Here is a 12,831-nt window from a genome sequence, read left to right as displayed (position 1 = left end):
AATATGAAACTCTAATGCATGCAAAGACCTAATTTTATTGCACATGCATGGAATGGATTAATAATTTTACAAGCTAGCTAGGCAAAGTTGTTGGCCAAAAGGCAATATACCTGATGTGCAATTAACATATGTATATTTGTCAAATAGGAGGTCTAACTTTCCCAGAATCTTTTTTGGTAAATTAAACTCATCTCCTAGAATTCAGTTCCTAAGTGACTGATGAAAGTGGCAAATGTTGTCTAGAGGAATTCTGATAAAGTCATATTTCATATATATATATATATGTATATATAGTGCATGATTTTAGTACGAGAAGTAACTTGGAAATTGAACTATATGATATTTTAATCTAGTGTGTGTTTCATTTTAACTTGATTTAATAGGGTTAGATAGAGAGATTTGTCTTCTTCATCAGTGTACGGATTGATCAACTGAATAATGAAAACAAAACTTAATTATAATTAAGATAACTTTGAGATGGTGTTTTCTTAACTTATAAATTTCCATAGTTTATAATTTCGCAACAACTAAAAGTGCTTTCTTTTGATTATCTTTGATTAGCCAGTTGACAATGCTAAAAGATTTACTCTCAGTCTCAGACGCACACATCAAATCTGTGTGTATTTTAAATATATATACCCAATGGGTAATGCTACATGTCTTTTTATAATTTCTTCTGGTGTAATCTATGTTGGAATACTACTGTTTTTGTGTATATGGATCATATAAATTCTGCAATGTTTTGTGAAGTGGAGTTTTTAAATTGGGGAAAACAAATCAAAATTGTACAGATTTATTTTGGATAAATAACATTATCCATATGTCTCAGTTGTGTTTTATTTCCTAAGCAACAATTGTTTACAGATTGGTGTTCTGGAAAAGATGGATAGAGCTAGCTCAATCATCATATCTAATTAATTGGACCCACTGATTTATTTGTGTAAACGGATTTCATATATATTAATTAGGCATGCATGGATAGTTTTATCTCATCTATATATACTTCATGACCATGGAAGCCATGGTTCTAACTTCTAACTAGCTAGTTTTTTACTAGCCGCCAATTTAAAGTGATTAATTAAGAGTCTTGCATAAGATAAAATCTATTTGTACTTTTTTGAGAAAAAAATAATAATTATAGTTTAAACTACCAGGGGGAGGGTTGAAGAACCAACCTATACATTATTGATTTATTCCCGAAAATTCTAGTCCCTTCTCTCCCAAAAAACACTCTACAGCTGTTTCACTTTGAGGCGGGAAGAAGCCACTGCTCTTCCTCCCCTTCGCCTCCCCTCTTTCTCTCCTCTCCTTCTCCCTTCCTCCATTCTCCTCTCTTCCCCTATTTTTAGAGACAAAAGGTTTCCCCTATTTGTCTTCAATTTTTGTTATGGTTTTCCTCCGCTCATCACATGCGGATGCATCTCGGCGTCAAATCTCTACGTGTGTTTTAGTGTCGGATCTTTACCACCATCCTTCATGTTTGGAATAAGTCGCAAAGACTTTTTAGGTTTTCTGTGTAGTTTTCACCTCTCATTTTGTGAGAGTTTTCACCTCTCTTTTGTGATAGTTTTATTTGTATTGTTATGATTTGATTTTTTCAAGCTTTATCTCTGTTGGTTGTTCTGAGTTTGCAATCTTAGCTGAGATGTCTATGCCAGAGTTTATTCAATCATGCGTGATCGTTAGTGGTGGCATTCCAGATTGTCTTAATTTTGATGTTAGATCGCTCCGTTGGAATATAAATTATTAACTTTTGAGTCATTAAAAGTATAGACGATGAGATTAATATTCAACCATTTTAAAATATGAAATTCTTGAAAATTATGATTATAATGAATGGATAAATTATTAACAATATAAAATGATATTATGAAGTGGGCTAAACCGAGTAGTTAGTACTGTATTTACTTATAAACCGGTTAGCGCTTGAGCGCTCTTATTCGAATTATTTTTTAAAGTTTTGTGAAGAGCCCCCTCTAATGTGAAATCTTGGATCTGCCATTAAAGGGGGTCCTCACACACACTATCAGGGTGTTACGCATTTCAAATATAAGACTACTAGTATGCAAGTCAAGACCTTTTTTCATTGGATTAGAACCCGTTAGCCTATTTATACTTTTTAAATACTTAGAATTGATAGGAACCTAATGAGGACATTTCTTACGACAAAATTTTTTACATAGATTTTTGCAATAACGATCTTACAAATAGTCATGAAAACTGAGATGAACCCATCATGTATATCACTCACTCATTCACTCGTGTAAAATATCAACAAATTCACATAAAAATAATATTTGTGTTAATATGTAACATGATAAATTGCAGGATTTTTCCTTCCCTCTTCGTTTTTCTTACGAAAAAAATCTGTTAGTGGTGGTTTTTCTGCCAACTAGTTAGTGGTGTTTGATAGTATAAAAATGTACTTGAGATGAGCGCTGCCCAAATCAATAAAAGGCACATAATGGGCCTTCTCTTAGTGTTGGCACGTAATGGGCCCATAGCAGGCCACGCAATGAGTCCATGAAGTATTTTTTTTGGTTCATAGTTTCCCATGGTGAGGATTAATGAAGAGCTCTCTGTTAATAAATTCAAGCATCGATTTTTCTACGATTTTTCTACGGTACATTCACGTACTCAGTATGGATATTTTAAATTATCACCACTCAATAGGTCATGATGACTCAATATATAAGGTATTTCCATGTTCGTATGAGATGATCAATTCTATACATGTTATCTTTCAACTAGATTATAAAATAGAGTTGTATAATGTGTGTGTATATGCTCAATCATAGAGAGATGATTTTAGCAAAACTCCACCAGAAAACAAAATCATAAAAATAGACCACAGTGACTGCTCACTAGGATTAAGGTTGATAATTTATAGGCTTATGCATGGGGAACAAGTGCGAAGCAAAGTAATGCATGCTCACAATAAAGAAATATATATGAATGATATAGATCCATGATTGAGTGGCTCACTGACATACGTCCTTTAAACATTTTTGTATTCGAGCATTCTGCATTTCTCCAAGCAGCTCAAAAACAAGACAAAATTTGCAACATTTCTAGGCAAGAAGCCAAGTTGAACACAATCAACTACAAGAACAACACAGTTATTAAACACATTAACGCATTTAGAGAACTCAGGACAGAAAATAGAATAACTGTGCTGCATGCAAGAAGAGCAAAACGACCCCATTCATACAGTTTTATGATTATATTAGGCAAACACCCAATATCAAAAGTATAGAGTAATAAATTAAAAAATCTTGTAAGTGAGGGCGTTTTTAGACAAAGTAATGTGAATTTTACATCCCTCACAGAAATTATTGGAGTCAGGAGCAAGATACATTTGTGCTTCTTGTTAAAATAGTTGATAAAGCTTTAGCATTTTCACATGATTTCCTGAGGAATGAAGCCAGTTTCTTAAGCTTTGCACCATTTGAGTCTTTTCCATTGGGAAAGAGGTAGCTTAGACCAACCACAAATGCTTCAAATGATCCAAGGAAAGAGGTAGCTTAGACCAACCACAATTTTGGATAATGCTGCTCATACCAGTGTATTCACAAGGAGGAGTCCCTAGAAAAGTGTACGGCAGCGATACTAACACTACAAGAAAAATACCTTATAACAACACGTAATCAACAACGTGCATTCATATGCGTTGTGGAACAATATTTTTAACAACCCGTAGAAGCAGCACGTTGCATTATACAATTTATAACAACGTGCATGTATAGCGTGTTGTCAAAATATAGAGTAGAGCTATTTTCACAACGCAGCCTTGCGTGTTGTAGTAGTTTTAAGTTCTACAACGCACGACGCATGTTGTCAAAATTATATTAATTTTTTAAATAAAAAAATTGGTCGAAAAGGGAGCGAAAATTTTTGCGGGAAAAGTCCCCCTTTCTCAAAACCTAAAACATGTTCTTTTATATGGGTTTGGCCTAAAAAGTTTTCACAAGTTCCAACAAGTCTCTCTCATCCATTCACCTTCCCCTTCCTCTTCTATTCTCTTGTTTTTTTTAACGAACCCCTTCCTCTATTCTCTACAGCGCACTAGTTATCACTCTAAAGCTTAAAGAAATCCAAAGCTTGCCTCTAATTGAATGGCCATGTCTTTCTCTACAGCACAGTTATCACTCTAAAGCTTAAAGAAATCAGTCTGACTCTAATTGAATGGCCAGACAAGGCCAGGTGAGTACCTACTTCCCTGCCTCTTGTTCTCCATTATGTCTTTGTTTGGTTTCTTATCAAAGAAATTCTGGGTAAGTTTAATTTTGTTTAATTTAGATTTTCTATTAAAGATTTTGGTAAGTTTTGATTTGAATATATTAATTTTACAACTAACCATTTTAAGGTTAGGAGTTGGGTAATCATTTCAAAACATGATTCCTTCCCCTGTTTTTTCATTCTTGTTACAGACTTTTTTTTTTTCTCTCCCTCTCTGAATCTTAGAAAAAAATTAAAGGGGAAAAAAAAATTAAAGGAGTAGTCCATAATATGCTTTTGTTCTTACTTTATTCTTTCCAATTTCTTTCAAGAATGTTATCCTCTAATATGTTAAATTTATACTCAATTTTTTTTTTTTTTGTATGTCTACATCGTACAGGGCCACTAAGAGATTGTTTGAAATTGAATGGACTAAGAAGTGGGCACCAACTATAAACTCCAATACTACTACTCTTGCAAAGGTCTCTATTTCAATTCCTCACTACTATTTTTCTCTCTTAATTTGATTTTAGCTTTTTTTACTTCATATATAGAATATAGTAACAGATATATGAGAAGTGCCTGAATGATTTCTCTATTGCTTCTATTTCTTGTTTGTAGTGGTGTGACTGGTTTACTTGATTGTTTTTGAGCTTTTGGTTTTGTTCTGCAAATTTGGATATATCTATTTGTACTCACTGATTTAATTTACCTAGAACAAGGTACCAACTTTTGGAACTTTTTATTTTGTCTTTCACTTAACCAAATCACTTTCTTTTAGATATTGGGTGAGAAGAGGATTGGTGTAATTTGTTTCTCAGATGGATAAAGAATGGCTGCAATTTAACAGGTTGAGCATATATAACTTGAGAGAGTATTAGGTTTTGAGTACTATTAAATTTATTGTTTCTATTAAATAAAAATTTATTATAGATTTTCAGATGAATACAGAAAGGGAGCACGTCAATTTGTCAATGTAGCACAAAGACATGCGGGAAACTTAGATATTATAGTATGCCCTTGTTTGGAATGCAGAAACCTACAACATCACCACTTTAATTTAGTATATGAACACTTGGTCATAAAAGGCATGGATCCTGCCTATACCACTTGGGTTTTCCATGGTGAAAGTCCAAGTGATGATGTTCAATATGAAGATGTGGAAATGCCCGAGGCAAATAGGTTGTACCATGACTTTTATTTCCAAGATGATGAAGTTGAGGGGTACCCTTGTGAAAGTAAAAAGGCAGAAATTGAAAATTTTATTAGAGAAGTTGAAACTCCTTTATTTCTTGGTTGTACTAAGTATACAAAGATGTCAGCAATTGTAGCTTTATTGAAGTATAAAGCAACAAATAGTCTAACAGATAGTGCTTTTGATGAAATGCTTCAAATTTTTGGTGATATGCTACCAGAAAATAACACACTTCCTGGTTCATTATATTCAACCAAAAAGATATTTAAGGCATTTGAACTTGGATATGAGAAGATACATGCATGCGTGAATGATTGTTGTCTATTTAGACATGATCTTGAGATGGTGGAGGAATGTCCTAAATGTGGTTCTTCGAGATGGAAAGTAAATCAACGCAATTCTAAAATTGAAAAGGGAGTCCCTGCAAAAGTATTGCGTTACTTTCCAATAATACCGCGATTGAGGAGGATGTATGCAATAACTGAGACAGCTGAACATTTAAGGTGGCACTCAACACATAAAAGTCAAGATGGTAAGATGAGACATCCCGTTGATTCTTTGGCATGGGATAGGATAAACAAGAAGTGGCCTTCTTTTGAATCAGACCCTCGGAATATTAGATTTGGCCTTTCTACGGATGGTTTTAACCCTTTTCAAGATCTTAGCTCTAGATATAGTTGCTGGCCAGTTGTTTTGGTTACATATAATTTGCCTCCTTGGTTATGCATGTCTAAGGAGAGTTTGATGTTGACTTTACTAATCCCAGGTCCAAAACAGCCAGGTAATGACATTGACATTTATTTGGCACCACTTATAGATGATTTAAAAGATCTATGGAATAATGGGGTGAAGGTGTATGATGCATTTAGTAAAGAGACGTTCAACCTAAAAGCTGTGTTGATGTGGACAGTAAATGACTTTCCAGCTTATGGAAACCTATCCGGATGGTCTACCAAAGGAAGATTTGCATGTCCAATTTGTCGTAAAGACACATGTGCTGATTGGTTGACACATAGTCATAAATTCTCATACATGGGTCATAGAAGATTTCTTGCTCCGAATCATCCATATCGCAAGAAAATGAGTTGGTTTAATGGACATCATGAAGATAGGAGTAGACCAAAGATTTCTACAGGTGAAGAAATTTCTCTTGAAGTTGATGGCATTATGACTGACTGGGGGAAAAAGAACAAGAATGGAAGAAAGAACAAACAAAGAAAAGACAAAAAGAGAAAAAAGGAAACCGAGGAAAAGAATGAAAAAAATACGAAGAGGAAGAGGAATCAAATGAAAGATACCAATTTTTCTGACCATGTATGGAAGAAAAGATCAATATTTTTTGAGCTGCCGTATTGGAAGGTATGTTATAAATTATAATATAATAGTTAGTGTCTAATGTTTCTTTTTAATTTCATATTTTTGGCATAGGTTAGCAATTGCAATGACTACTATAACACCATATTTCTTATTGATTTACAGAATCTACTTCTACGTCATAATTTGGATGTCATGCACGTAGAGAAGAATATTTGTGAGAGTATTATTGGAACACTTTTACTTATGAAGGGAAAATCTAAGGATGGCATCAAATCTCGTAAAGACTTGGAAAATATGGGGATTAGAAAAGATTTGCACCCAAAGAAAAGAGGAAAGCGTTTCTATCTATCTGCAGCACCTCACACTCTATCAAAGAAAGAGAAGGAAACTTTTTGTTGGAGGCTTGCCAATTTAAAATTACCCGATGGTTATGGTTCAAATATTGGAAATTGTATCTCCTTGGAAGATAGTAAGATATTTGGCCTGAAGTCCCATGATTATCACATGCTAATGCAACAATTGCTATCAGTGGCATTGAGGGGCCTTTTACCTAAAGGTCCAAGGACTGCAATTTTCCGGTTGTGTGCATTCTTTAATGAGTTATGCCAAAGAGTTGTAGATAGAAACAAACTAGAAAAATTGGAGGAAGACATTGTACATACATTGTGCATGTTAGAAAGGTTCTTTCCTCCTTCTTTCTTCGACGTAATGGTGCATTTGACAATCCACCTAGGACGGGAAGCTCGTCTATGCGGACCGGTTCAATATCGTTGGATGTATCCATTTGAGAGGTAGTTTTCAATTTATTAAAAATAATATACATTTTAAACTTGAAATGAAATTTGTTTCAATTCTAACTCATTGGTGTTTTAGGTATATGAAAGTGTTGAAAGGATATGTTATGAATCGTGCACGACCGGAAGGGTGTATGGCTGAACGCTACCTCGCTGAAGAGTGTGCTTTGCTATGTAGCAAGTATATAAAGCAAGCTGCTGATATAGGCTCTAGAAATGCACGCAATGAAGAGTTTGAAAATGGTTTACTGCTGGAAGGGCGTCCAATATCTCAAGGAAAAAGAATAATTCTTACAAATGAGATGTTACAAGTTGCTCATCGCCAAGTGCTGTTCAATATGGCAGAAGTGCAGCCATATATAGAGTAAGTTTTTATAACCTTTTTACTAATTTGCAACTTACATGCAAGTGACATTTCAAGAAATTCCTAACAAATTACTTACTATGTTAGGATGCATTTGGATGAACTTAGGCATTCAAATAGACGTCTATTAAAGAATGAAACTTTATTACAGAAAAAGCACGTGGAGTCATTTGGCACATGGTTGGATGCTAAGGTTATAAGAGATCTTATCATACTTAATGGATTTTTAATTTTGTGTAATTGACACTTATCTCTAAAAATATGCTTACATTTTGGACAGATTAGGGCGGAGGAGATGGTCCACAATGTGTCAAATACTTTAAAGTGGCTTGCGCGTGAGCCTAGTCGCTATGCAGTTTCATATTCTGGTTTTGTTATCAATGGTCTTCGGTTTCACACTAAAGAATTTGAGAAATCTCGACAAGACAGCGGTGTTTCACTTGAAGCAACAACTATTTGTATATCTAGTGCAAGAGACAATACACCAGTCACAGGGAAAGTAGCTTATTATGGGGTTTTGAGARAAGTCATAGTCTTGTCATATCATGAATTTTATAYTGCCTTAKTCAAGTGTGATTGGGCAWGCATTGTGAATGGTATCAAACTAGATRATGGATTTACCTTAGTTAACCTCCACGAAGGACAAAGTCAATTTGAAAGGGATCCTTTCATTTTAGCATCACAAGCTAAACAAGTTTTTTATTCTAGGGAGGATGAGACATCTAGTTGGTATGTTGTCATGAAAGCACCACCCAAAGGATTTCAAGACTTGGAGATATCCGATGAGATGGAAAGTGGCACATCTACCCCATTTGATGTATCAAGACTTGATTATGATGATAATGAGGATGAACAATATGTGCGGATGGACGTTGATGGAATGTTTTTTGATGAGTAGTGCAATGAATCGTCTAAGATTGGATGTGAAAGGATAATATTAAATATATGTCTTCACTTGGTGTATTGTGTTCAATGAAACAAATGAGTTCTAACTTTTTGTGTTGTATTGTGTTCAATGAAATAAATGAGTTATAACTTTTTGTGTTGTATTCTACTATACTTCAATGAGTGGTGATTTATTAAATTTCACTGTCAGCTGATAGTATATAGGGATAATATGTCACTTCATAGCTAAACCATGTACTTCTTATTGTTTTCCAGGTTGGTTGCTGTCAAAGTCTTTTGAAAAGTATATCACAAGATGTCTGGTTGTAAGGTAGGACTAATTTTTTTTTACTTTTCTTCAAAGTGAATAATACTTGGTAATAATTTTATTTATGTATTTTTGCTGTGAAGTCTTCTGAGATTATTGCAAAGAGAACAGCAAAGCAACTCAAGGCAGCATTGGCTATTGCAACTCAACGTCGAAATTTAGGAATTCGTATATGTGATGAAAGGATGAATAACAAAGAGAAACAACCAAGAGGTACACAGCAAGACAATTCGCAGCAGGAAACTACCATTAGAGGACATCGTGAAAATGAGGTTAGAACATCTAATGTGAGGTCCAATTCTTCATCTACTCATCCAGCTACTGATGTAGAAGAGCAGCCAGCACAAGCTCAAAATGTTACACAAACCAAAGAACAAAAAAAGAAGCGAGGTCCTACTAGAATGGCAGTTATTCCCCAAGGCAAAAAATCACGGTTAGAAGTTAGTTTCAATCTCGGTGGACAACTATGTGGTCCAAATTCAGAGTCTTTTGCCTCATTTCTTGGGGTCTTAACGCGAGCGCATGTGCCTATTGTTATGTCAAATTGGAAGGACCTTAAAGAAAAAAACAAGGATGAGCTTTGGTCATTACTTCAGGTTTGCTTTTTCTTTTTTCTTTTTTTATATACCAAACTATTATTTGATTTGTTCTCTATTTAGAAACTAAACTACTATTGTATTTGAAAATACAGCAAAACTACATAGTGGGAGATGAGCATAAAAATTTTATTTTTAGGATGATGGGGAAATATTGGAGACAATTTAAATCAAAAATAACAACAGCAATTCGTGAAGCAAGTAAAAGAAAGCATAAGGCACGTGCCATTTCCCTTGTGAAGCCAGACAATGTAAAGTCAAAGGAAGATTGGGACAAATTTGTCAAAGAAAGACTTGGAGCGGAATTTCAAGTGGGTATTTCTTTCTTAGCAATAATTATACTTTCAGGTATTCTTATCAATTTCTAACATTTTTTTTTTTTTTTACTCATGCAACTATTTGTTGTCTCTTGTAGAAACTAAGTGAAAAGTTTAAAGCAATGAGAAAGAAGCAAAAGTACACACATACAATGAGTCGAAAAGGCTATGCCCGTATGGAGTATGACATGGTATGATTACTAAGCATACGACAAAATATTTAATTTAATTTTTTTTCAAGTAGATACCTAATTTGTTCTCATGTAGAAATTAAATCATCCAAATCCTGAAGAAATAAATAGAGTGACATTGTGGACAAAAGCGCATGAGAGAAAGGATGGTACACCAATTAACGAAGTTGTTAGCAACATATTGGTAAGACACCAAATGGAAGTTTCAAATTAATATTATTTGTCTGTGTGACTTAGTCAGTTGAAGCTGCTGAGATTTATTTTGTTGAAGTGTTGGGGTTTGGTTATGATGCATTAATTTTTATAAGAAAATAAGCTCTTGTTTCTGCATAAGTGATGTTAATTTATTAAGCTTGTGTTTTATATGTTATAGAAAGATATAAAGACGTGCAATGAGTCGAAAGAGAATCCACCAGCGAGAAATTCTATACGAGATGATGCTATAGCAAGAGTTTTGGGACCTGAAACTCGTGGCCGAGTTCGAGGGCTTGGGTTTGGTGCAACACCCTCTAGAGTAGATGCAGTAATTCAAGGCAGTGAACGAGTTAAAGAACTTGAATCCGTAGTGAAATCTCAATCTCAAAGGATGCAGCTAATTGAAGCCAAACTTGAAGCATTTATTAAAATGTCTCAAGAGGTATAAAATTCTTAAAATAATCTATGAAGCATTTATTCATATAGTTATTTATTAAATCACAAATTTTGTCTCAAGCTTATCTTTAACTTTTTACAGCCTCAAAATAAGAATGTAGAGGATATGATAAGTGCACATGCATGTACTCCTCAAGTAAGTATTTTTCATGATAATTATAGCATGATATAGTAATCTATGAGGTAGCTTATAATTTCTAAATTATTGTTATCTTCCATTGTATTTCATATAGTCACAACAAGGAAGCCGTCATGTACAAGATAAAAGTTACAATGTGAATGCAAGATGTGGTCAAAGTAGCAATCTTGAATATGGAAGATGTCAACTTTTACACTGGTACAATTTTGAATTGGAGCAAGTTGTAGCTGAGGGACATATTGCCTCAACAGACCCAACTGTTAAAGTTCATCATATGCCTATTGGACGTGATTGTTGGAAGGTTTGGGTTGATGAAGTGCTTGATGAAGAACTTAACTTGTATAGACCCACAGATGAAGCGCGAAGACTTGGTGAAGCTTTAGGCAGTACTGTTGCATGGCCAAAAAGCTGTATAAAATTGCTTAACTAAGGTATTTTTCTATTTACTTTGACATTGCTGAACATTCAAAGTTTCTATATAACGTACTAATCTCTTTTTTGCTACGTATGTTACTTTTTTCAGGTGCTTAGACCATGTTTGACAAGGCTTTCAAATTGTGATACTCAACAGTTTGACAAGGATTTTGAGGTGCAACTAACCAAGTTTCTAAAGCATGTTTCAGCATGATCTTTAAGTGCAATCAATCATGTTTTTAGATCATTCTGACAAGGATTTTGAATTGTAATTATAGGCATAGAACAATCATTTTGCACAATTAGAATTGGGATGAATATATCTTTCTAATATGTATGGAACTCCTTATTTATCTTTTGAATGAAAGCTGTGTATTATAGGCTGTCTTATGAATGTGAAGTAAGGAAATATTTATGTTTATCACAGAGCTTCGATTTATAGATAAATTATATCAGGTAATTTTGATAATTATTAAAAATATATATATTTGAAAAAATATATATTTGATATAACAACGTGCATTGGCTGTTGTCAAAACATAAACAACAACGAGCTCAGACACGTTGTCGTAATATTATAAGACAACATGCTAGGCACGTTGTTGTTAATTGATCCCACAACGCGCGAGTGTTGTAGTTAATGTTGTTCACAACGAGCGCCAAAATAAACAATGACGCGTAATCCGTGTTGTCGAAAGCCCTAAACCTTTTAACGACATCGGCTTCAACAACGTGCGCCGCATGTTGTCAATATGTTTTCACAACGCACATTGCGCGTTGTTAAAGGATTTTTTTCTTGTAGTGTAACTTTTTCCTCTTCTAGGTCTCTTTGAATTAGAAAAAGACACATCCCGACCATCTTGCTCAACCAACTTGACTACAAACTCTGTCTTTGTAGTCAAGTTGGTTGAGCAAGATAGTCGTGAGGTTTCTTGTTCTAGTTCAAAAAGAGACTTCAAGCTCATAGGAAAAATAAATCGAGTCTTCATGGAAAACGACATCCAATGTAACAAACATTTTTTGAGTTGGAGGGTGATAGCATTGGTACCCTTTTTTTGTTAGCAGCATATCCTAGAAAGACACAGCGCAATGCTCGAGGACTTAACTTGTTGCGCTGATACTTATGTAGGAGTACGAAGGTAAGTCAACCAAGGACATATGGAGGTAAGTTTTGGATAACGCTTCTCATACCAGAGCATCCATAGGGAGAAGTCGCCGGAAACGTGTACGATAGCGATAGTAACTTTTTCCTCCTCTGGGATCTCATAATATTCAAGAAAACGTTCCGTCGAGGTTAATCATCTATATGAATCCTCACGTGAAAATCTCTCAAGGTTGAGTTTAAGGGTTTTCATATCTATTGGATAGTGGAGTTGGTGATGATAAGTGTGATATGGAGCAAATAGGTGTGAGGTGGGTGGA

At 34.5% G+C, this 12,831-nt stretch overlaps 2 protein-coding genes across 2 annotated transcripts; both read left to right on the top strand.

Moving 5' to 3' along the window:
- Positions 3,647–11,797, top strand: LOC109949091. The gene is made up of 11 exons (XM_020563434.1): positions 3,647–4,203; positions 4,619–4,700; positions 9,050–9,104; positions 9,185–9,697; positions 9,793–10,008; positions 10,113–10,205; positions 10,282–10,389; positions 10,579–10,842; positions 10,939–10,992; positions 11,090–11,426; positions 11,519–11,797. The coding sequence occupies exons 3-10, from the start codon at positions 9,090–9,092 to the stop codon at positions 11,423–11,425; spliced, it is 1,599 nt and encodes a 532-aa protein (XP_020419023.1). The 5' UTR covers positions 3,647–4,203; positions 4,619–4,700; positions 9,050–9,089; the 3' UTR covers position 11,426; positions 11,519–11,797.
- On the top strand, positions 5,309–8,786 carry LOC109949338. Its single transcript, XM_020564742.1, has 5 exons — positions 5,309–6,568; positions 6,842–7,521; positions 7,604–7,888; positions 7,976–8,081; positions 8,169–8,786. The coding sequence occupies exons 1-5, from the start codon at positions 5,309–5,311 to the stop codon at positions 8,784–8,786; spliced, it is 2,949 nt and encodes a 982-aa protein (XP_020420331.1).

The sequence above is a fragment of the Prunus persica genome, chromosome G5 (genome assembly GCF_000346465.2).
Source record: "Prunus persica cultivar Lovell chromosome G5, Prunus_persica_NCBIv2, whole genome shotgun sequence".
NCBI classification, from domain to species: domain Eukaryota; kingdom Viridiplantae; phylum Streptophyta; class Magnoliopsida; order Rosales; family Rosaceae; genus Prunus; species Prunus persica.
The sequence above is the reverse complement of the archived record's forward strand: the minus strand, read 5'-3'. Positions and strand labels throughout refer to the sequence as shown.